Source organism: Ammospiza caudacuta, chromosome 1, assembly GCF_027887145.1.
Source record: "Ammospiza caudacuta isolate bAmmCau1 chromosome 1, bAmmCau1.pri, whole genome shotgun sequence".
NCBI classification, from domain to species: domain Eukaryota; kingdom Metazoa; phylum Chordata; class Aves; order Passeriformes; family Passerellidae; genus Ammospiza; species Ammospiza caudacuta.
In genome coordinates, this window is record NC_080593.1 from 134,357,651 (window position 1) to 134,383,564 (window position 25,914).

At 39.4% G+C, this 25,914-nt stretch overlaps 1 protein-coding gene across 2 annotated transcripts in view; it reads left to right on the forward strand.

Annotated features, from left to right (window-relative positions):
* The first annotated feature begins 3,195 nt into the window (after positions 1-3,195).
* TRIQK (triple QxxK/R motif containing) overlaps positions 3,196-25,914 on the forward strand; it is a 58,031-nt gene continuing 35,312 nt past the window's right edge. Inside the window, exons 1-3 of one of the 2 annotated variants that reach the window (XM_058814294.1) lie at positions 3,196-3,221; positions 5,126-5,221; positions 20,875-20,955. In XM_058814294.1, the coding sequence (XP_058670277.1) occupies positions 20,895-20,955 (61 nt within the window). In that variant the 5' untranslated portion in view covers positions 3,196-3,221; positions 5,126-5,221; positions 20,875-20,894. Of the gene's footprint in view, positions 3,222-5,125; positions 5,222-12,411; positions 12,526-20,874; positions 20,956-25,914 lie in introns of those variants that run through there. The other variant, XM_058814302.1, reaches the window with a different exon arrangement.

Here is a 25,914-nt window from a genome sequence, read left to right on the forward strand (position 1 = left end):
ATCATGACTGACATCATGTTGAGATTTTCAGCTGGAAGGCTGGAAGGAGAGAAGATGGGCTCCACAACCCTCCTATCCTTGCAGGAAGCATGGGTAAGGACAGTTGTCTGGGGCTGTGCTGCAGGAATTTTAGGAATGCCTGATTTTAGGGATAGTGGTGTCAAGCCTGATAGGAGTAGGCACAGCATACCAGCAGCATGAAGTTACAGTAGTTCTCTTTTGGATAGATTTGAGAGAAACAGTGGCACGTGAGGAAAGCAAAACAGGGGTAATAAAAAAAAAAAAAACAACCAACCAAAGAAAAAAGTAGCAGAATTCAGAATTCTTTATTAGGCAGAGGTGAGAAATGACATACAAAAGCTAAGTGAAAACAAGATAAGATAGGAAGAAAGGATTTGAAAATGAAGGCATAGAGTGTACAGAGCCAGCATAAGGAGACATTGGAGAGATGCAAAGTAAGGAATTACATGGATAATGGGATGAGCTAAGGTGATTATTTCTTTCAGTAGCAGCTCTGGTTGGAAATGAGATGAAGACTGTATCTGCCAAAGACACCAGAAATGACATTGTTAGGAAGTGACAGGAGCAGGAAGAGAGTTTTAGCTTTGTGGTTAGATGGGGAATACTGTACCTTGTAGAAGGTCTGAAGTAAGGTATTACCTGAAAGTTTCAATGTTAGACTGAATAGTAGCCCAAATCAAATAGAAGTTTTATTGCCAATACTGGCTACGCTTCAGTTTAAGTGATGGGGAAAAACGCTTACTTGGTGATAGCAAAATTAATAGAACAAAAATAATTAAGAACATTGCTTCCCACCTTTGAACTTAACCTGGTGTTTAGACATACAATAGGAAACATCAGGTTAGACAGTAGACAAGTTGTTGCACTTCAGGGAGATAGTTTCCTGTATGCTAATTTAATCTGTGTTGTCAACTTGGAACAAAGATGTTGAGCATCATTTCCCAACCTTTCACCTAAACTAACTAAACTCTAAAAGCTCAGGAATGGCTTCTTGGAGCTTTGCAAAAGACAAATAAAAAAAGGAAACCTATTTTCAATAGGCTCAACTATGCTTCTGTTAGGAAAAGTTTCACAAATCAGAAACTTAAAAATCACTGCATACGATGAGGAGAAAAAGGGACAGATTCCTGTCAAATTGTCAGAAGAAGCCGAAGATCTTATGAAAGAATGAAAACAGGAGGAAAACCAGGAGGAAAACAAGACAGTAACTGAAAACAATGGCTGATATATTTCCTTTAAAAAATTGTGAGATAAAACTATGTAATTTAAAAATACATTTGGAGTTTTACTCTAATCTGATCCAGGGATATGACAGCAAACTGATGGGTGGGGCAAAATCAACAAAAAATCCTCTCTGATTCACATACATTGCAGTTGCAGTCACATAACAATAATGGTACTTCTATTACTACCTGTGAGAAACAGATTAAAAACATCCTAGGACACATATACTCCACCCAGGCTGCTTCTAATCCCACAAAACACAGCAAGCTTGTCAGTAGCACTTCGTTGTCTAAAAGTCACTGCCCTTCTAACTTTTCCATTCTGACCAGTGTGAATCATAATTTTTTTCTTGCAGAAAAATATCGCAGTGGGAAACAAACAATTTTCCCATAAAATGAGGATTAAGAATGAAGACATGAAAAAGTGAAACTAAAATGATGAAAACATCTCAGTGCTTATAGAGCTCTTTTTCATGAAGTCATAATTCCTTATGGCTTTTTTACAGATTAAGTATTGAGGCTGCTGGGCATACACAGTTTATTACTTAGAAGAACAATTGAGTAGTGAAATTAATATTGTGATTAGGTCAAATTAGGTGAAACTGAACTAGAACCAGATGTATTTTGCTACTAAGACTCACATGGACAAAGTCCTCAGCAGTGGTTCAGATAATACAAAACAATGTAGCCGAGAACACTAATTCTGATATTTCTTCATGGAATTTTTCTGGTTGTGATTTTACCGTCAAAAATCCCATGTAATGCCTGTTTGAATATGATTGCTGTTTTTTTCATAATACCATATGCAAAAATCCATGAGCATAATCATGACTTGGGTTTAAGTAAATCATATTAGAACAATCATGGAATCAAAATTAAATATTAAAATACTTCACACATATAGAGTTTCTGCCCTACCATCAGGAGTATGGATGAAATAAAATTATTGTTGAAAAATCTGAACACTGAAAAATCAGAAGGTGCCCACGGTGGTTGTGCCAACTCCAGTTCCAGAGAGGCACAAGATTTCTTGGGAAGAATACGTAATGTTGTGTCCAGTGAATTGCCACATTCGAAGCAGCTGAACATCTTCAGTGTGAGATTTCTTGACAAAAGAAAAGGCTACAAAAAAGGTATTTTGTCTCATGACTCAAAATCAGGACAGGCTATTCTTCTATGGAAGCCGTATCATTTAAAGCATCTATTAATCTTGCTATAGAAATGGCTGGAGAAAACGGTGGTTTGGTATGCATGCAGGACACACACTCTGAGTAATAATTTCTCTGCAAGCTCATTTTGCACTGTACATGCATGTCATCTAGAAAGATGGGAAAGTTCACCTCTGTACGGCTTTGACTTCCAAAGCTGCAGAGGTAAACAAATTCCAGTATTTCTTTTTCTGTGTATCTTTCCTTACAAGGGAGTGCTACACTTGGTCATCAAGTGCCATTTTGCAAGAACCAAGGCATGCACTTTCAACATTAATCAGTAAACTGTTGAGAGTCAGAGGCTTGCTTCTTGCACAGAAATAAAAGAATTATCTGTTGCAGAAGACCAAGCACCATCTCAAGGGACCCGCAGAATTACCTGTAGGGAGTTCATAATTTTCCATGTGTTTTGTTTTTAGGACTTCTAATCTAAGTTCCCACTTGGCTTGTGATGATGGGATGCTGAACTAGATGATTTTTTATGGCCACTTCCAACCCAAACCATCCTGTGATTGTACAATGTGAAAGTGGCTAATTGCTTTTCGCTCTACAAGTCTGGAGGAACCCAGCACCGTCCCTGGGAAACCCTGCGACACACTGAGCACCACAGGCGAGCGGGAGCCGCCGCAAGCGCAGTGGGGCCGGGGCACTGCGGGCGGGCCTGGGAGGCGGGGACGCTCGGGCAGGAGGTGGCGGGAGCCCCGCTAGCACAGGAAGTCGCCCCGGCGAGGGAGGAGGGAGGAGGCGGAGCTGTGCCGCTCGGCCCGAGGTACCGCGCCGCGTCCCGGGGCGGGCGAGCGGCCGCGGCCGGCGGGCCCGAGCGGGGCTGCCCTGGCTCCGGCCCCGGCCCCTCTCGCGCCGCGGGGGCGCCGCCATTGGCCCGCGGGCAGGGAGCGCGAGCGCTGACCGCCGCGGGCCCGCCCTGCCATTGGCCGGCGGGAAGCGCGCGGCCCCGCGATTGGCCGGAGCGCGCTGTCAATCCGGGCGGCCCCGCCCCCGGAGCGCCAGCTGGGGGGACTGGCGTGGGAGAGGGTCGGCCGTGCGGCCGCCATATTGGGCGTGGGCGGGATGGCTGCCGTGCTGCGCTGTCCTGCGGTGGCCTTCGGTGTTGCGTTTCACTGTGCTGGGCCCCCTCCACTGCCGGGGCTGCTTTTCCGTGCTCGAAGAAGTACGACCCTGACCAGGCAGCCAAACTGAAGGGAAACAAACCCCTCACCGAGCTGTCCTCGGCGGGGACGTGATCAAGGCCTGGCCCAGGCACGCAGCGGGGCCGAGCTGGCCGAAGCCTGCAGTGCCTCCATGGGAGGATAGCTCACGGTTTTCCATCGTGAGCACGACTGCTCACAGGCTGCCGGCCTTTTGTTGGGTATTTGTGCGAAACTCTGTCTTGTGAGGTTTTAGGGTGTCTGGAGCTGGACAATCCGCTGCTCTGTGTGTGCTGACCGCCCACGTGCAGTGAGAGCGGGCCGTGTCGTGCTGCTGGATGTGTTCGGCTGGCTGTGGGTGTGCAGTAAATCTGATCCAACCCGGAGTGTTGAGCTGGCTGTGTTTGCCTTATAGGCGTGATGTGTTCCGGGTACATTGGACGTCTTTGTGTTCTCTGCAGAGGGCTCTGGTCATGGCTGTGCTCAGAAAATCCTGGACAAAAATGTGTGAGAATATGTGAGCTGCAAAAGCTTCTAAATGTGAAGTGTTGGCCGGGGATTCTCTGCCACACTGTTGATGTGGCTCTCAAGCTGCTCCACCTTCCATCCCCACACAGTTACAAGGACAGATCATAGTAGTATCAGAAACCCCCTCTGAAAGAGCCTATGGTGTAATTGGGCTGTATATGCAGCACACACGTTCACACTCAGTAATTCAATTGCATGCTATAGGTTTTGAGTTCCTTCCTGTGGGGCCCAGGCTCGTTGCTAAAGAGCTAATCAGAATGGAAGCGTACTTGCCATTAAAGATGTATTTCTGTAGTGGAAAACTGTATAAAATGATGTTTAAGAGATAGACTAAATTCTACAAATGTGGGGAAAATGGAACCATTTTTTAAGTACTGCATTTTGGCACGTCACCCTTGGCTGAATCACTTCACTCTTTGGTACAAAACTGGCTGGAGACAAGCCATTGTTCAGAAAATAGCTTGTCTGCTCACCTAAAGAAAAATGTGGCCAGTTTTTTTGTTCACATGATTGTCTTTCATCATTCATTAATACAATTTATCCTCTAGGACTTATATGTCATTGTGAAAGTTGGAAAGATGTAAGTCTACTTCAGATATTATTTATGAGTAAGTCTTCTAGCTAAACCTGCTTGAGCAGGAATAGATGAGCACAAGTAGATGACCTCAGAAGGTCCATCAACAGTCTCAGGAATTCTGTGAATTTATGTAGCCAAGAAGAGATTACCACAATGTCCTACAACTAATTTACTGTGCTTAAAGTAGTATTTTGTATTTGCAAAAACAATACAGAAAATACTTTCTCAATGCAAATGTGCGATCTCTTCAGATATCTAGGTTTTGAAAGATTACTTCAAATCAGATTACTAAAGCAGAGATGCCTTTCAACAGTGGTAGAGTTCCTTATGTGTTTAGCTTTAAGTCTTACACTGAATTTTATACAAGGACATATATGTGGCTTTTATAAAGTCATATAAACAGGATTATATCTTCCATTTCAGGTACAAGCAACTGAGTTCCAGAGTTTATTACTGTATCACATTGGATGACCAGGATTTTTCCATACATTGTTCCTTAAGAGCATACTTTAGTGAAAGGTAATACACAAGGAGATAAATACTTTCTTCATAAAATGGGGAGTAAAGGCAGTGCCTTTACTACTGGTTTTGCTTGGTTAGCTGTGGGCTTTTTTCCATGAATTTGAACTATGCAGAGTAAGTTTATGTGCATTGGAAGTTGCTACACTCACTTCTGCCCGTTCTGGATTTTGTAGCTGTTGCTCTTAGACTCTGCAGCCTCTTCAGATTAGGAAGCCAGTTTGTGTGCCAGTTTGAAAATCTTCTACCTCACTATTGGTCAAAAATACAGAATGAAATCTAGTCATGTAAGCTAATACATTAACCTCTGGTACCACTCAGGCTATTGTTAGGATTTACTTAATTCAAATACTTCAGCCAAATTCTTGCCGCCCAGTCTAAAGCACACCTGAAGCTCAGTGTATACTTTATGGCAGTAGCTCCAGAGAACATCCAGAAAACAAGACAAGAGGTGTTTTCTTTGGATTCTATTTTTGCAGTGCAGTGTTCTTGAATTTTTCTGTGAAATTTGTTTCTCTAGACCATGAATTAGTTTTGGTTAGATAATTTTAAATACTTTTCAAAATTAATTGATATCATGAAGAATAGTTATTGTTAATCACAGTTAGAATTTTAGAGTTTCTTTGAGTTTTTATCATGACTAGGAAGTTGTTGGGTTTCTTTCTTTGGGATATTTCCATATTAATATAAATTTCACATTAAGCAAGACAACCTGTGATTTACAGGAGAGGATAGGAGTTGGGCTAATGCTCCAGAATTGGATTGCTTATTAAAAATCTCTCTGTTAAGTGTGAAGAAAAAGTGAATTATTATGTTTACATGTTATGAGATATGTGAAGAGAATGCAACATAGGTGATTGTAAGATGTAGACAAAGAAGGCAGTCATTTCCATTTGCAGTAGGAGTCTCCCCCAGTCCTCTGACTCTCATACAGTATGACTCTTGTAATGCAGTTACTCCTGGGAAACAGGAGTGTGAGAGTCAATGTTTTCTGACCCAAACTCTGCCTTAAATTTTTCTGCTCTTGTGGATTTTTTCATTTGCTTGCAGGTTTACTTTGCTTGAGGAAAATATGTGAAGAGATTTACAAAATAAATACTAGCTGATCATTTTTCAAAATAAAAAATGAAGTGCTTTTCAGTGAATGGCTATCCTTATTCCAAGTGAAGTCTGCAATGATTAAATATTAAAATGATCCATGGTTTAAATTAATATAAAAAAAATTCAGGAGATTATTACAAAGATTAACATTTTTAATGTTTTAATAGTCCCATAGTTGATCAATCATAGGCACAGTGAAACTGCTTTTAGTTAACTAACTGATGATGCTATATATCAGTGCAGTATTATGTAAAACATAAACCTTGTGGCATGGTTGGTAGAGGAGATAAAGAAACCGTATCTGTTATAACTCTTTAATTATCAGGTTTATTCTTGAAGTATTTTTTGACGCACAAAGTAAGCAGGTAACAATTTTTTTTCCTTTTGAAAAGAAAACAGGAAAGAAAGGTAGTTCTAGAAAAAATGTGTTTGCTGTAGAGTAAGCAGCTGTTGTTGCCTGTAATGACAAACATAGATGGTCATTCAAATAGAACTTGCATTAATGCAGCTTTAATAATGCAGAATTATCTGCAACAGCCTATGATTCCTAATACATTTTTATTCTTTAGAATTTTGTTTGAAGGTCATGGGAAAATGTCATGGAATCCCAGGTGCTTTTATATCACTAGCTGTGCACAGACACCCCTGTAATCAGTGAGTTGAGTAAATACTTGAGGCATTCCTGACAGGGACAGTGCTAATTCCTTTGTTTCTCATTTGTTTTGCGTTTTTTTAGCCACAGGGCAAAAGTCATCATTAGTGATTTTTTTAAGTTTGATTCTGGCTTTCTAAACACACACTGCAGTGATACAGTGGAGCTTTGCACAATACAGTTTATTGTGTCCCAAGATTTTTTGCAGTTTTAAATATAATATATGCATCATCAAAATATTGTTCATTCATACGTTGTGATTGTTCTTGTCATCATCCTTCACTGAGTGTGATTTACAATCAAAAAAGAGGCAGAATTGGGAAGAAAGGCTGATGAATTAGCCAATGTAAACCCAGAAGGATTTGTAAAGAAGGATTGGAGATAAGAAAGGAAGGCTGTAGTAGAAATCCAGGGTTAGACGTTGAGCTGGTAAAATGAATAAATAAGGAAAGACCTTCTGACAGCAGAAACTTATGGTGGAGAAGTCACGGGCAGAAAGGACAAATATGAGAGGGGAAAAGAGCAAATGATGGCAGTAGGTTAGTGTTGGGAATGATAGTTGGAAAGTTAAAATCCAGAGGACAAGCTGAAGCACACAATTTTCTACACAAATTTGTTGTCACTTTTTAATGCTGTTATTTCTAGTTTTAGGTAAGACAACAAATTAAAAATGGGGTTGCATTGTCTGTAGTTTTTTGCCTCTAGCCAGAAAGCTAAATTAATTCTCATGTATTTCTGTTAAAATAAATAGTGAAACAAAATAATAACCTTTTATGTCATGAGCTGTTTTTTATATTGGGGAAACAGATTGGCTTGCAAGTGTAGTAGGTTTCGAAGTCTCAGTTGTTTTCTCCCTGGCTGTGGTGTGTGGTGTTAATGAAGAAAAGGTTACGTTTACCCATGATAATTCCCTCTCACATTTACATTATCAATCAGCCTGTGTAGCTTTTTGTGCTTTTATCTATTGTGTTTTCATTGTAATCTTTACGTATGAAGTTCTCAATTCTACAAACTCTTATGCTGAAATTTATTCACAAATGGCTCTTACAGATGTACTCTAGAAGCTTTAAATGCTGTAGTTAAAGATGGTGCCAGCTGGTCGCTTCTCCCCACCCCTGAGATTGCAGTCTGTATGGAGGAGCAATACCTGCACCTCAGTTCACTTCTCTCACCTGAGCTCACATTCCTTTTAGGGGGCTGTGTGCTGATGTGGAGGCTGGGAATCAGATCCTGAGACCTGGGCACAGAACATATCCCCTTTTCTTGTCCTTCCATACAGCCTCCTAAACTGTGGCAGGAGATTAAGCACCTGGGTCAGCAACATCTTAAAGCCTCTCAGATACCCAGGGCTTGTTGAAGAGACTCCTCTATGGTTTTGAGTTGAGTATGTTTAAAACTTTTTTTTTAAATTACCTATATTTTCAATTTGTCATTGTATCAAGTCAGTGTGGAGGATATTTCCAAGCTTGGCTTTACCATATCACCACCTCTGCTTAAACTCTGACTTTTGTCTGCTTTTAGAAGTGATCATGCCTAAAAGCTTATATTAAAAACCATAGATCTCTCACGTAACATATATGCTATAGAAATAATTTAGTAGTAGTGTGGTGTTCTCATTGTGTGAGGAGATGGTTACACTGCCTCCAATTAAGATTGCATCACTTACTTTGCTGCTAGACCAGTTTTGTATTAGTTAGACTCTTGCCAAAAGGAAATTGTTAACCTGAAGCAGTGGATTACTTGCTTGGTTTTTGTGTCTTGGCTGTCAAAGTGAAAGCACACTATTTATATAGCTAACATTTGGTTAGGTCCTTGATTTATTGTTACGTAACTAAAATTAATTCTAAAATTCAAACTGTACAGTAACAATAAAATGGATAAAGAACTGCTGAGCTGCCAGCACTCAGAAGTAATGGCTGGGAGGCCACTGGCAATGGTTGAGAGCCTGTGGGGACTTGTCCCAGCATTCGCATCAGGTGTGATGTGCATGTTGTTTTGGTCAGTTGTCTGTGTGTAAACATACAGGCATAGTGGCAAAGGATAGAGCATGGCTGAGATCATGTTAACATGAGTCTGTTAGAATGTAATTCATGTGCATGTGCCAAGGAGCAAGGAATGCTGGATGTGTATGCAGAATGGAAAATTCTTATCTTCTAGAGGTGTGGCTGAGGAAAGACTGAGAGGTTTGTGAGGAAGGTCCTGTAGACAAAGGGGATTCAAGTGCAGGGCAGTGTCAAGAACGTGCTGCCTAGGAGAGGTAGAAGCATAGTTTGAATAATAAGACCGTGGGAATGTTGCATCTAGTTTTATTTTGATGGAAAACATGCCCTGAAAATTTTGAAAGCATGATGAAGGTCCTGAACAGACTTAGTTCTGTTCATAGAACTGCCCTTGGGAGGTGGGTTTGAGATTGGGTTCACGCTTGCCGTGGTGTTTCTGACCACACATCTGCCTTACCTTGGCCAGCTCTGTTAGCTCTCCCTCCCGCCTGGTTGCTGCAGAGGCCCTCCTGCATACCTACTGTTTAGTGTCCCAGGCAAGGCTATGCTGAATCTGTTTGAATTTGTCATTTCTTCCCTTTGCAGAGGACATAAAAAGCATTGTTTCTGTTTTCTTGTATATATATATATATATATATATGCAGCCTGAAAAGCTTTAAAGAATATGTTTTTTCAACAAATTTGAGTATTATTTTTATGGTGCTGCTAAGAATTGCAGCAGCTAATAGTTTACTGGGATTTTTTTGTTCTGAAATCATGAAATGGTAAAAGCAAGGGTGGATGTTGCTTTCCTTGCAATTTTTTACATGCTATTTAATTTATGAATTAATCTTCCTGTAATTTGGAATGAAAAGGTTAATAAAGCATTGTTAGATTCATGCTTACTTTTCATTCTGAAAGATAGGATAATTTGAAAGCCTGGGTTATTTTGGTGTCTTTCTCTGTATACAAAGCTAGAGACCAGAAGGCTAAACAGGAAGGGTGTTCTGGAAAAAATATTATAGAGACAAAACCTATTGAAAAAAACTTGAAACTATTTTCATTTTAAGTACACCAGTGGGGTTAAATAATACTAATAACTTCTGTTAGAGTAACAGATCATAATAATTTAAAACTAAAGTTCCTGGCACACTTGCTAATATCTTTTATGGCTTCATTAAAATACATCTGAAATAATTTACAGAGCAAGGCTTCTGGGTGAATTCTTACAGTTCTGCATGGGAAGAGTGCCTGTTTATCTTCATGCCTGTTTATATAGACCCATGGAAATTATGATGTAAATGTGGATGCTGTACTAAAACATAGCCATATATGCAGAGTAAGGAATTCAAAGCATTTGTATTCTGTCATTTATTGCACACAAGTCATGTATATTGTATAAGCTTGGTTCAATTCTGTATCGTGACCATAGAAGGGCACTATAGAATATGTACTCTACCTTGAGGGGACCTTGAAAGAGAGGGAGTAATGTGTGTAGGAAAAAGCCCAGGGTGATGACTCTCTTACCAAACTTGTCTCTTTCCTGGTTTTGAGCCTTCACATTTACACACATTACTGGAAGTAGTGAAGAGCTGGAAGGGTGTTTCCCTTGTACTATACTATTACACATTTTATTTACTCATCTTATTAAAATAAATCTATAGGTCAGTGTGGAAACAACTGGGGCAGCTGCAAAGCTGAGTGCATGGGATAAAGTCTTCTGAAAGGTAAAAGAGGAGGCAATTTAGCTGCATTTTCAGAGTTGACCCAGCTCTCCTTAAACTTTTATAGTTACTTACAGAGCTGTACTGCTGTTGATACAGTAGTGACAAGACTGGGCAATTGTAGCAGGAAGGGAACAGACCTTCAGTTTCTTGTGATGCTGGTGTGTTCTTAAGAAAATCGATCTGAACTCATTTAACTGTATGCTCTAGAAGGTTTTTCATTGTTGTATGTCATTTACAAGGCTAGATTTCAGGCAGTGCAATCAGCTTCTCCTAATAACACCTTATGGCAGAAGCACACATCCTGCTTTGACTCTAGCCAAGGGCATGTGCAAACCCCTTGTCCTGTCACCCAAGGACTCCCTAGTGCTTAGAGAGATGCACTCAGGAAATGTGAGCAAATGGAGTGGATTGTCATCTGCCGTTTTATCTCAGGCTAGATTCTGTAAGAAATGTCTTTTAGCAGTCTCAAAACTCTCTTGTTTGTAACTAGTTTGACATATGGCAATCTCTCATCAGAGGTATCTTTTAGGCCAGAAAAGGCCAACCTTTAATGCATTAGAATTCAGGATCTTAAAAATGAGCCATCTTCTAAAGCAGCCACCCATTAAAAAGTGTTAATTTTGTATTTTACTACTAGTTTTATGGTAAATAAAATTTCATTCATGCTGAATGACTCAAAACAAAAGGAATACTTTTTTTAATGTTTCTGTCTCAGTGTCATCTTTTCTTTTGGCATTCTTATGGACAATGAACCCTGAAGCGAAATCTCTTCCTTATGACACACACCTGCATGCTGTTCAGGAGCAGAGGGAAGAGATGGGGCTGTAGTCTCCTCCCACCCTGTTCCCACTAGTGGGAAGAGCCATGAGAAGAGCCCAAACAGGCATTTCCACAAATAGTTTCATCCAAGATCTTCAGCTGTTCACATGACGTTCTATTTCAACTGATAGTTTTCTGCTGGTTGATGGGTTTTCATTTTGCTGCCTTTCTTCCCAGCTGCACTCCACAAATTTCTCTGCCTTAAAATGAGGCAAGGAAACAGTTTACCAGGTTTTCTGATGATCATCAAAGCTTATTTTTTCATTTGGTGCATATAAAGGTATTAGCCTGATTTAATCCATTCATTTAATTCAATCTTTATTCAAAGTTCAGATTGTAGATAGATATCAATGATCTTACACTCCCATTTTTGCCCAAATACAACATAAAGCTCCCAAAGAGATGGTATCATATAAGCTATTACTTTATTCTCTATCTTAAAAATCATTGCCTTTAATGGGATCTCTAGGTAGTTTTCAGGAGAGCCAAGTCTTGAGCAATTTAGATAAAATCTGCAGAGAGTGTGCTTGGGCTATTGTTTTGAACAACTTGGGAAACTACTGAGCTGATGTTATTTAAGCCATATTAAACTTCTCACCCACTTACGGCCTAATCCTTCAACACCAAGTAGGACTCGGTTTTGAAGATGCTGCTGTTAACATCTATGGGTCTGTATTCACTAAGGCTGACTATTAAGCTCATTATTAAGTATTGTTGGGGTGAACTTTACATTTTTTCTGTTAACACTTAAGTTAGCTACTGGTTATTTACTGGTTTTTGTCTCAATTTAAAAGAAAGAAAGTACAAAAAAGATACATTGTCTTAAGGCTGATGAAATGCAGGCCAGCTTTATGTTCTGATCTTTCTGGGGAAGATCTGCATCTGGATGCAGTTCTATGCCATGTGTTGCAGGAAGACGCTCCTCAGTCAGGGATGTTGGACCAGGTGACCACTGTGATCTCTTCTAACCTGACCGATTCTGTGATTGCTCTGTCTTTAATGAGCTGTTGAGTAATGGAGGAAAACGTGAGTACAAAACCCACCAAATTAAAACTCCTTATACTTCATGTTTCTTTTGCCTGGTGACTAGATTAGATGTTGCTGTTGTTGTTTTTTTTTTTTAAAGCTGAATTGCTTTCCTGAATGCTTAATACAGCATGTGAAACAGAAAAAAATTGCCATAAAACTATTTTTCTTCATTCATAGATCAGCCTTTTTAATACTTATTGAGCTGCAGTAGCTTCAGAGAAAGGAAAAAAATGTGCATTTGTTTTGAATGCTGGATGGAGAGATTACCTGAAGTGGTGAGCTTCAATGGGCTCTTCTGAGAGTGAGCAGCGCTTTCGGGGCCCAGAGCATGCTTGCCACCGTGGCTGATGGAAGTGGTGAAGGACAGGTCTTTCTTTGGAGATCTGAAAGCTTCTTATTACTTCAAAGGGAGTCCAGGGACAAAGACAGATGTGGACTGAGGGCACAGGGTTTTATATGGGGGAAAGGGGTCTATCTGAGCGTCAAGGACCAGTGGGAACAGGTGAATGGGGTGGGGGAGCGGGGGGCAGCCAACCAGGGGAACCAGTAGGGAAACTGCAGCAAACGGGCCAGTTCTGACAGATATGTGAGAACGGGGGTTGAACTGGGGTGGAACAGCTGTACAAACCAATAGAACTTGAGACGTTACCATGTCCCTGCAGAGGCCTATGGGAGGGAGGCACTTCTGACCCTAATCTTGGAGGGGAGTTTCTCATTGCCTGCTTCAGCCTCTCCAGGGCCGAGGCGTTACAGCTCTGGTGGCTGGCCCTTGGGCCTCCAGGATTATCCTTTAAGTAGTGTTGTACACCAGGTTTAGTAATTGAACTAATAATTTGGTTTTGCTGAAGTGTTATGATTAGCTTTATGTGGACTCAAGTGTTACTTGCTGCTGTCATTTGTAGAGTGCTTTCAACTTTTTCAGGCTTGCTCAGGGTAAGAAGGGAAGCACTCATTTGGCCCTAAACATGGTCACCAGTTCTGGCAATTACTATGACTTGAAGTCGTATGATGGGACATGGTGTGATAATACAGTGAAATATGTTAGAGAAGGGCACATTTGTGTGCCTGCCAGCTTTGTGCCTGCATGATGTATTTGTGACTAGTTTTTCTTCTGGTTTTCAGTTATTAAGATAATTTTATTTGCCAAGAGTTGCGTTTCTGCTTGAATGATAGGCATATTCAAGGAAAGTGGATATCAATGTTAGAATTAATGGAGAAAAATTAGGTGGAGACTTAACCTCACATGGTTTAAAAAGTTTGGGTTTTTTATAAACAGTGTAAGCATGAAAAGAAAGGAAAAATTACAGCAGTTTCAAACTGTCTTGTTCGGATATATTTAAAAAACTATTTCAGCTTTTAAATAATTTGCTCTGAAATATTTTGGTTTTAGTAGTCTTAAGGTAAGGCAAGTGAAAAGAGAGGCAACATAGAAATGAAAGCATGATAAATATGAAATTGCTACCTGTTCCAAATTTTTTGTGTGTATGAATAACTTTACAAGTTACAAGATTTATTTTCAATAAAGGTCACTACCCCATTTTGCAATACTGAAAACTTTGTGAATCAGTGTTCTCTGGATGGTTGAGAACTGTAGTTTAAGATGGATATACTAAAGGGAAGGATAATCCCTAAATACTTCTTCTCACTGGAGGAAGAAATCAGAATTTAATTTCCATCAAAAATGAGCCTAAGCTTAAAACTCTACAAATGAGAAATTAACAAGTGTGTGTAATTGAAGCATTCAGGCTTATAGCAAGGCCATGGCTTGTGGCAGTCCCAGGAAAGAAGTAGCGTTTAGGAAAAATAGAACTTTTGTCAGTTCCCACAACTAAAGAGGGGAGAGCAGAGGGCTTAATTTCACATTTGAAGAAGGGAAAGAAGTCATTCTTCCCTTGCTGTAACACCTAGGAGGGCAAAACAGTCTCTGAGACTTTGGAGTAAGACTTCAGTAAAACCATATGGGACTATTGCATTTGAGAATGGCACCTTCATAACTTACTGGAAGTGAAGTGCTTAGGCAGACTTAGCTGATTTTGAAATTTAAGGTCTTTAACCTCTAGCTTTATACTGTATTTAAGTTAGTCCCTACTTCATCAAAGGAAATGAGTGCTGAAGGGGTATGTGGTGGGGATCAAAGAGGGAGTAAAATTCCTGGGATTTAACTAAACTGCAGAAGTGTCCTCTGCTGACATGTCAATTACTGAGACAGGGCAAATAATTGTTTCTCATTGTTGCTCTTGTCTCTATGAACTTCTGACTCTTGAGGCAGAGAGCTGTGCTTCACTCTGTTTTGTGGGGTGATGGTGGTGACATCCTCCCTACACCTCGTGCCACAGAGGTGTCTGTACAGCGTCTGCAGGTGCTCCCATGGAAGCTGTATCCATCCTTGGTGGATCTGCCTCTGGACAATGGGGTGGTCTAGGTGTGCATTCTTCTATCCATTTTAGCTCTGATTTCTACCATAGTCCCATGTCCTTCTCTTTCCCCCAAAAAATGTTTAGACAGATTCCATTATTTTGAAGAATGTTTCTCTGAAATATGGTGTCAATTATTGTGTAATTTTCCCTTTAGTGGAGATTGCTCTTTTCTCTGTGAAGTACTGCATTTTGAACTGTCTGGCAAGGCAGAAATGTGTGTGCTTTTTCCCCTTCGTGAAATTCTTTAAGGATATTTTCTTGACACATCAGTGCTATCATAGATTAATAAAAATGAGGGGGGGAAAGTTCCTCTTTGGACATTAGAAATTTTAAATTCATTCAGATGAAGATCTATCTTCATATTAAATTGAATATATGTTTCACACATGCTATAGCTCTACACATCTCTGAAGTAAGTAGGGAATCTTCTTCTGAAAGCATAACAACCTAATAATGAAAATAAAATGTAAGGTGTATAGAATCACTACAGTTAGGAATATTCTTCTGCAAAATTTCCTATTTTTTATAGTAAGAATAATACCCATTGCGAAATAGATCTCTTCTGGGTAAGTAGTGCTTTTATAAGTGTGTTTTGGCCTACTGCATTTTCATCCTGTAGAAGCAGAGGCAAACTATAATCTTCTGGGAATGGAAGGAACCTTTTAACATTTTTAATAGCCTATTTTTGCTTAAGAAAGCAATTTTACATAAATATGAAGTCCTTTTAAAAAAATCTTATTCAGGTTTTGCCACCCTTGAAATGTTCACTCTTTTCCTAGCTGTGAGTACATTTAAGGATAATCTTTTCAACTCTTCAGATGTTTAAAAACATTCCATGTTTAGCAAAATTATGTAGACTCTTCACTAGATGAGAAAATGCACATATTTGGGTATAAATAATCCCACCAAATTTTAGGCACTCTGAAGAGAATTAGGAACATAACAAGAAAGCAAGATTGCCAGAGGTGATTTGGACTCCTAACTATTGCATTTCTTTCTTTGCCCATTGCAGAGGGAGTGGAGATGACCTCCTGTGTAGCTTGTGTGTCTGAGTTATGTTCCTGAAATTTAGGGACTAATCTGGGTTGTTGATTAAATTAGTTTTTCAGAATATATTGCTTTAGGATTTGGAAATATTCATGAGGATATGCTCAAAATTCCTATGAACTATTACCTGTTTATTACTTTTGTTAAATAAATGCAGAGCTTATTTCATGCAGTTTGTAGGTATTGTATAGCTAAAAAACAACAGAGCATCTCCTTTCCCTGTAGTGCAGAGGGTACTAATTGGAAGTAACAATGTGTGTTTTGTTCCTAGTGTTTACATGAAGCTATGAAACAGCCTCATATATGTCTGAGTAAAAGTTGTAGTTCCTATATGGTTTGAATCTTGGGATGTGATACAGTGTTTCTTCTCCTTGTGTAGAATGTTGAAATTATTTTAATATCTGTTCTGACTGGAGTTATGGATCCTGTGTTTTTGATTAATTTTCCTAAATTTAATTAAATTTAAATCACCTCTGCTGCTTTCAAGGTTAAATTAAGTAAAGAAGTATTGCATTTCTTTTATTAACAGAAGAATAAATAAATCCCCAGATAAAGCAGAGATAGATTCTGCAAGAAGCAGCATGGGCAGGGGACTCTTTCCTTGGAAATAATAGTCTCATTCTTTGAGAGAGACTTTCCAGAGGAATGGAGCACTACTGTAAGGCTTACCAAGAGAACATGAATGTATTTTGTTTGTAGAAGTTTTGTTTTTTAAGGTAGTAATAGTAGTAAAGATTTTTAAATTCTTTTTCTTGGCTACAGTATAGCTAAATAATTAATCTGCATTATCTTAGCAGCTCTAGGCTGCTTCCACTGCTGTGTAGACAGACCTTAGTTACTGTACTTTAGCAGTACAATAACAAAAAAGCCAATTATAATAACCAGCAGCAACAATTTCCAAAATACCTATGTGCAGATGGCTTCCCACTTTAAATGTAGTGCTACCAGTTCTTTGAGATAACTTGATGTTTCCAGATGATCTGATGTGCTCCTTGAATTTTACCTGAGGTAGATAAAAGGCTATTTTTGCTTTCTTGTAACTTGCAAATATTTTACCATCCATTAGTTATTAAACTATCAGCTATGGAATTAACTCGGAGAAGACCAGTTCCTTCAATATCAGTAAGTTTTCATGGCATCTTTGAATCATGTTTAAAATGAATCAGTTTATGAGTTCAGATGATCAACCTGCATTACATCCAACAAACCAAATAAAAAAAGAATTATGTTTAAGGTGGATATCTATTTGCAATTAAAGATGAGGAACTTCTGCATATATACAGATGCCAAAGACTTGGTTCAGTAGCTTTACATTCTGTAGTGGTTCTTTCCTGTCCTGAAGTTATATTTCTTTTCTCTCAGCTGACTAACATTATCTCAGCTACAAAACCAGTAATTTCATTGATTATTTCTTTAATGTGCCCACTGTTAATATTTGGGCAACCTAGTGGGAGAGTGCAGACATACTGTCAGATATCATGCTGGGAAAGTTTATACACATGCAGATATGCATGTCTTGTGAGTGTGCACTGATATACATTTTAAGACTTATCATTGTTATTAATCATTTGTATTGCACCAATAATGTACAAAGTGCAATCTCTGTATATATAGATCCTATTCTTATTTTTTATTAGTATATCTAAAGTAATTTATAGTAAGTTTCTATTTAATTAATGTAATTTCTTCAATTTTTTTAAACTGGTGCAGAAAATGCTATGTATACATCAAGAACAGTGAATTGGGATTTAAAGTGTAGCCAGACCTTGAGTGGATGTTTAGGACTGGTTTTTATCTCACCAAATGCTATTGACAGTTAGAGGTTATAACAAGCAATTTATCAGCCACTGCTTAAGAGTAAAAGAAGAGTTTTCAGTTTTTCAGAATGAGTAATTTTCAAAGGTGAATTACTAGAGGGAAAGCCAAAGGGGGTGAAAAAATTGTGAAGGGTACCACAAAAACAATGATGTCTTTTAATCTTGTAGCATCTCTGAAGCAGAAGTAAACAAAAATCACTGGGGCCTCACTTTGTTTTCTTAAGACCATCTTTTATAAAAGCTTGAAAGTTGAGGACAGCTCACATTGCTTTCATATTATCTGAAATTACTTGTCAAGTATTTTCAGTAAAAGCAGTGATAAGCTCCTTTACATGGTTTTTTAAATGGTTATGTGGTCATTAAAACTTTAGGGATTTGAGGCTTGGGATGCATGATGCAGCATGGTGTGCTGCCTACCCCTTTGGTTTGGCAAAGAAATACAGGAGGAATCTCCAGAAGATCCTCCATTTGCTGCTGTCAGAAGCAGCAAAAGGGTCAGAGACCTGAGTGTAAATTTCTTTTACAGTAAAGATCACCAATTATTGTAGGATGACCACTCCTATTTTAAATGGGGAAGATTAGTTTTGTAACTCAGCAAAGGTTTCAGGCTTTTTTAAAATCAAAAAATGGTTAGAAAGTTGCATTGAAAACCACTCCTACAGCAAGGTTCATAGATAATAAATATTACCTCTTATTAATCCATATTTTAGTTTAAATCTACCTCATGGCAAGTTGCCCAAGAATGTGGGATTCTTTACAAGAGAAGGTGATGAGCCGTAGTCCCCAACGAATTAAATTGTGAAAAAAATCTGTTTCAAACATGCTAGTATAGATCTGTTATTCCCTTTCCACATCTATCACAACACATTCTAAATTGTGGCTGATCTTCTATGCAAATAGCTGTCTTATTAGACCCTGGGCTCTGTGTGCCAGTGTCTCCATGGGTTTCTCAGGCATTTGCTATGTAACCATCAAAGCAGTGGGAATGAATGATGATGATTGCATCCCTTTGAAGAACAAAGAGGACTCAAGGTTCTAGATGCCAGAGTTGGTGACACTGAGCCACACAGGCAAATGCCAGTATCTCTGTGGCTTATTTTAAGTCAGGAAATAATCTTTGCCTGTGTTTTCTTCTTCTGTTGTATTGGCATTGCTAAAACTGCAAACATCTTTCACAGCTGATGTTTTGTTATAAACCATTAGTATACTATGGAAATTGCAAAAGGCAAGTCAAAACAGTCTCTTAGCAGTGGCATAAAAAAGCCAATATCTAGTTTTGCAGCGTAAAAATGTATCTGTTACCTCCTCAGTTAGCTGAAAGTTCAAATTGTACTTTTATTTTTCCATTCTAATTATTGTGATGTGAATGTTATGAAATACATCCCAATCCTGTGAAGCATAATAGAAGAACAGATAAAAATAAAATAATAAACTTTGTGGTGTTAAAATGCACAAATAACTAGTGGGCATCATTTCTGTGGCTATATTTTAAATCATGTTTGAGGCTATGGAGAAAATAAATTTGGGATGCTGGCAGTAGTGTTCAGCAGTGCCATGGCATGCTTTTTGGGCCGTGATTTGGCATCTCAGTGCCTTCCAGGGTTGCACTTCCCAGAAAGTGTGCCTTGGCAGCAACCAGGGACTCTTGTCTTGCTGTAGCACAGCTGGTTATGCCTGACAGAAAAGTACAACTCTTGCAGATAACTCCATGGCCATATGTGCACGATCTGCACATGGTTTGTGGCTACCCAGGATGATTCAGCCGAAGTTTGCCCTTGGCATGCTTCTCACCAGGGCCAGTTGGGAAAAGGCAGGGGTTGGCTGCTGTGCATCTTCAGTGCTTGAACAGTAAATCTGACACTTCTTGAAAACATCAGGCCTCTCATGAGTGTGGGTGTTTATGTTGGACTCTTGTGTTGTAGAGGGAGTCAGATGGTGGGGCTTATCATCACTGTGGTGAGTAATGTCTCCAGCCCAGCTAAAATGGTTCGATCCCAGTGTTTTGAGCAATAAGCATGACTGTAACAGCCAGTTAGTTCATAACCAGGGAAAAAGAGGTGAAATGAGTGTGTTTGTAGTATCTGCCACTTGAGAGGCAGCTCTGTGAGGGATGAATATAAAACCATAAGGTTTTGAATGGTAAAAGATACATCAGGAATTTACTAGAGCAGTGTTCAGATTATGCTTGTTCAGTTACAAGAATGGTGTGGAAACGCCAGTATACCAGAAGGAACATCTTTGTATGGATGATTATGCAGTTCCTTGTGCAGTCCTAGTGTCACCTCCTTGTGAGGATGTGTGCAACATGGCTGTGCAACATGAGAATCCCATTCAAGAATCTGGCTGCTTGTTACTGAAATGCAATGAAGGTAATTTAAACTATCAATACCATGCCTGAGAGGTGTAAAATGCATACAGCCCCAGCTTTCACTTTTGTTCTCCATTTTCTATTCATTCACAGATATCTAGAGCCCATGGCAGGAAAATAAGAGAGAGTGGGGTTGCTGTATTTTAAGTATCTGCTTGTCTGCAGGTGGTTTTCCTGAGCAATTTCACCTGTGGATGCACACAGACTAATCCTGCCTCCGACTCCTAAGTGTGGTGTAAATGTATTTTCAATAATGGAAACAGCTCACAATACTACATTCATTCCCTGGTTTATTAAAGAAATAAATTATATAGGAATATAATTCGTGGTACCAAATGCTGAATTACAGTGGTACCAAATGCTGAATTACAGTGTAATAATTTTAAATACTTTCTTTTTTCTTTATTTTCATTCAAACTAACAGGCATTCTATAATGTTAATAACCCATGCAATGGAGAAAAAGGTATGTTTAGAATGTATCTAATGGTCTTCAGAATAGTGATGATTAACTCCAGTGTCTCATTGTACTCTGGGAAGGCTTATGTCTTTGTGTGTAATCATGTAAATGTTGCTTGTTACCATTTTTCTGATGTTATAAGCAATTGATTTTGTTAGTAATTTATTTAGGAATAATGTTGTGGTTTTTGTTTTGGTTTTTTTTTTTGTTTGTTTGTTTGGTTTTTTTGATACTGACAGTGATTTTTGGATTGAAAACAATGGGTAGAAAAGATGCCTCCACATCAAGGACTCCCGTTGACCAGTACAGGAAACAAATAGGTAAGAGTTTGAAAGAAAAGTTTGTGTGCTTAAAATAAAAACATAACTTTTTTTTTTTCCCAGCAAGGCCCATTAGTAACAAAACGTAGCATTCCTCTTTAAAAACTTCATTTTATAAATGCTGTTGAGTAAGTCATTCAGCTTTCTGAAGACAGTATTTTAAGTGACTTCAGATAAAGTATATGCTGTGTGTTTGGAAACACTAGGGAAATACTGCAGCAAAGTGGCTTCACAATGTTTCTGACCTGTTGGAACTTTCCTGATTCTCCTGTTTAATTTCTCACACTAATGGATGTATTAAACATGGTAATTTTTTTCCTTAGGACTTTTTCTATCCTTGACTAATACTTATTTAGGTAAATGTATACAAAATATGTGCATGCACACATGTACCTTCATGTAGATACATTGCAAATGCAAATCCCTCTTTCTTTGCTTAAACGCAAAGGTGAGTTATTTTTGAAATCCATATATGAGGATTCTGTCTCTGTATGTTAAATAATATAAAAGAGTCACAGTATTTTGAAAGTTTATATATAAAATGAAATACTTTAATCTGTACACAGTTATTTAAGTAAATGACTTTGTTTTACAGTTACTAAGCCCACACATCTGTTTAAATATGCAGAAAACAACAAGTGTCTGGGGGAAAAAAGGTTGTTTACAACATACATTGTCAAGGTGAAAGAGCTAGGGTTATGGGGGTGCATTCATAGTAAACTCATTTTCTTTAGACACATTGCTCTTAAGTTGGTGAAAACAAGTGTTAAAAATTATTGTAGGGAAGAATCTCATGCTGGCAGGCAAATAAACTACATAACTTAGGAGGTGTTTCTGTGATTGTAATACTCCTTAGAGAACAGAGAGCATGAATAGACAGTGCTCTGCCTTTTGCTCTGATAATGGTTGTTTCAGCTCCTACTCTGGTCATTCACTGTTAGCACTATAGCGTTTGCCAATGGAAATCAGCTCTCTGAACTTAATTGATGTAAGAAGGTGAGTTTGAAAATGTGTGGATATGATTTAAAACTCAAGTTTTGCAGGTGTGTTTGAGTTTTATGTGTAACCATTTTGGGCTGTCTTTTGGCCTGGTAGCTGAGCTTGGTGGAGTGAGCCCTGTAGTCTCATTATGCCATTAGGTGTATTATAGGACAAATAGGTGTATTATTGACAAATACAATCCAATATTGCCCTAATGAATATAAAAGTGGTGTTGTTTTCTGGGTTTTAGTGGGTTTTTTTTGTGATTACTGCTTGATTTTTTTGTTCTTATGTAGTTTTGCATAACTGGTAATAATTCATCCATTAGTCACAGGATGGTTGAGGTTGACAGAGACCAGTGGAGGTCATCTCATCCATCTGCCCTGCTTAAGCAGGGCCACCTAGAGCTGGTTGCCCAGATCAGTGTTCAGATGTTTTTTAAATATCTCCAAGTATAGGAATTCCACAACCTCTCTTCCTGTATTTGACTATCCTCAAAGTAGAAGGTTTTTTTCTTATGTGTTTCTGTGTGTGCCCATTGCTAGTCCTGTGACAGAGCACCACTGAGAAGACCCTGGCTCTGTCCTCTTTGCACCCTCCTGTCAAGTATTTCTATACACTGATGAAATCCTCTTTGAACCTACTCTTTTCTCCTAGGTAAGTACTATCAGATCTCTCAGTCTTTCCTCACAGGAGAGATGCTCTAGATTCTTCATTTTAAATCTTCCTGATTCTCCTTGGCCTGATTTCATTCAAATACTTATTAGAAATTACACAGAAAGATTTTGTTTTAAATGCAGTCATTCTTTATGACTTAGATTTGACACTTAGGTACTTTTGCAGGGATGTTTTAGTGTTAAGCTGTTCAACAGATGATCCCTCAGAACACAGAGCACCCAGGCTCTGTTGTTTTGGAGATGGACATTTGGTCACCTTTTCTAAGGTAGATTATATCTAGAAACAGTAAGCAAAGTGAGGCTGCACAGGGCCTGTCTTTAAAAAAAATTTATTCATCAAATGCATTTAAAGTTCAAAATCCATGCTTGGAGTGATTACTGGCCTTCTTTTCCAGGCATTTGGTATCTATGAATTGTTGAAAACATTATGATAGATGCTGGCTGAACAGCTATTTCATGCTGACTAATGGTGTGATGTTATTTTTTAGCTTACAACTTAATGTTTTCTAGCCTGGCTGGATAGAAGGTAACCAGATTGAAACGTTTTTCATACCTTTTTTTTGATGGAAAATGGCAGCCTTCAAGGAACAACATGTCACAAAGTCATATCAACTTCCAACACAATTTTCAGTTAGATGTTTAGTGGAGTAATTTGAAATAGAAGCAGATTTTTAATTTCATTTTGTTCCAAGCTTTCTGTTTTGTTCTGAGTTTCCATACGGTGTGCCACATGTTTGCCCTGTGCCATGGTTCAAGTTCATGTTGATTACTTCAGTTCAGCCGTTTGCCTTTTTCTCTTCTCCATGAGAACAGGATCACTCGTGTTTTGTTTGCCTCTATGCCACTAGCAGTTGCTGTTTGCTTCAGTAGCATTTTCAGAGGATTCCCCCAGCACAGAGATTGATACTGTTCTTCCCTGTCAACTGGCTTTCAGCCATCTCTCCTGACACCAGCCAAAATTTGTCTGTAGTGCCACTTAAGCTAGTGCTCCAGTATCTGACAGTGGCACTGCCTTCTCAGTGGGGAGCAGAGAGAGCCTTCTAGTTATTTCAGACCAAAGTGGCAATGGCTTTGTGAAGCCTTGCCCCAGGTGGACAGGGGACAACCACAGCAACCTTTTCAAACTGGCTTTAGCTCTACCTGGAGGAGGGAGGATGGCACCAAGGGATCTCTCCCTGTTCAAATCTCCACGAGCAACCAAGGCTGTAGAAGAAACCGTGAGGAAAAGTAATTTTAATACTTCTTGCTCATCTCTCACTCACATACCCAAATATGTACCTGTAGTGCAGCAGCAAACGGGAAGCTCTTCTGCAGAGCGTTTCCTTCTCCCTGCTGCTGTTTGTGCTGCTGTGCTTAATTTGCTGGAATCTGAGGAAAGGTGTGAGGCAGTATGCATCCTTCTGCATTTATGCAGCTTAGCTCCACAAATGCTGTGAAAATAGCAACAGGTTTTGTACCATATTTGCTTTGTTTACTGTTATGTGTGCTTTAAGTTCCCAGAACAATTCCACATGTATATTTTCCATCCCTCTTCATCTGGTGTGTCACTTGCTCGGCATGGAAGCTGCAGGATTTGTGGGTAGTGTTCATGACTTGTGTGATTGTGGGATCCTAAGCAGGCATACTGAGAGGATTATAGCATAACTAAAACCTGGTCTACAAATCAGGAATAGACATACTTTTGGCTCCCATTACTATTGTGTTGCTGTAGCATAATTTTTCATGAGGAGAGGTTGTTTGCCAATCATTCAACCTTCAATTTGTAGACTCAAAGGTCTGCCTATTGTCTGTTCTATATCTCCTGACTTGCCAGCTTGATCTGGAGCTGGAGCTTATACAGGCATAGCCCGGGGGTTCTTTGGAGCAAATCCCCTGGGAAGGAGTAAAAGTTATGAATGAAAATGTGTTCTCTTTTTGCTTTGGAAAGCACAAAGCTACTCACTTTGGTAGAGTGAGAGCGGTGACTTGGTGATGGAGGTGGTGTTCATTGGCATCACGCATGGGGAGCCATGGGGCAGGGAAGGGGACTGGGTAGGACTCCTGAGTCCTGCTGTGGCAGCGGAGGAGGAGAAAGAGCAGTGCCCACCTGAACTAACAGATAAAACTTTGTGGGTAAAGCTGGGCCTTTGTAGGTATGTAGGCACACAGTTTGTGGTATTTGGGAGTGGGGCTGCAGCCAGCCTCATCCCCAGTGGGCTGCAGCTGTGAGAAGCAGGTGAACAGCATTGACAGCAATGAGCCATGGAGTGCTGAGCTGCACTGACCAGTCACCAAAGGGAACAGAAGGCACACAGGTACAATGCATGTAAGGTGAAAGTATAAAAGGTTGGGCTAAAGAACAGGAAGGGCAGACACTTGCAGCCCTCTGAAGTGATATGATGTTAGTCTGTATGGGCAGATGCTAAAAGCCTTCTGACATTGCATGGTGATGCTCTGTGTATCGTGAATGTCTCAGCTGTGACATATGCTGTGACATAGGTCTGTGGTGTGGAGAACACTGACTTGTCCAGAAGAAAGGTGCCTCATCCTAGGGCTGAGGCTGTGATGTCACTGTAGCTCTGAGATGGAGAAGAGCTTGGGGACTAGTGGTGGCCCGAACATCTCTGGGGTTCCACCTCCAGCTACCAGCTGGAGCATGGACCTGTTTTCTTGTCTCCATAGAGAAGCCCTTCTTGTGGCAGATTGCCATTTCTACCTACCCTACTAGTGAAGAGTTGTCTTTACTCTTACCACTTCAACTTTTCTGTTTTCTTTTACTGTTTACCTTCTCTGTGTTTTTATGAACGTAGTGTGCCTCTATCTTCCTTGTCCTGAGTAGTGCCATTGCATACTCAAAAAAACCTGGCCACTATCAGCCTTCCTTTTCAGCTTAAAAGAGGGAAAATGTTACATTTTGATGCTTTTATTTGAAATATGTTGCATACTTTGACATGAAATTTGGTTGTTTTGGATCAGGAAATGCTTATCAGAATGAAAATTTTAGATATAATTTCTGAAATAATAGCAACAGCAAAAAATGTTTGGACATTTTTGAATGTGTACGGAAAATTTCAAAATTTCCCCATTTCTCACAAAACAGCAATTCCCCTATCTTTTGTCTGTTAGGAAAAGGGATGGAACCAGAAGGCAACATCTACATCATTGAGATTGCTCTCCTCTGCCATAAGCAAAGATGTAGCAGGACAGATGTCAATGGAATAAAACTTCTCCAGTCTATTTTTTTAACTAGTCATAGTTTTTTTCCCTTTTTTTAATGTCAGTCACCTCTTTACTGTGGGAAAGGAAAGGAGGGGAAACAAAT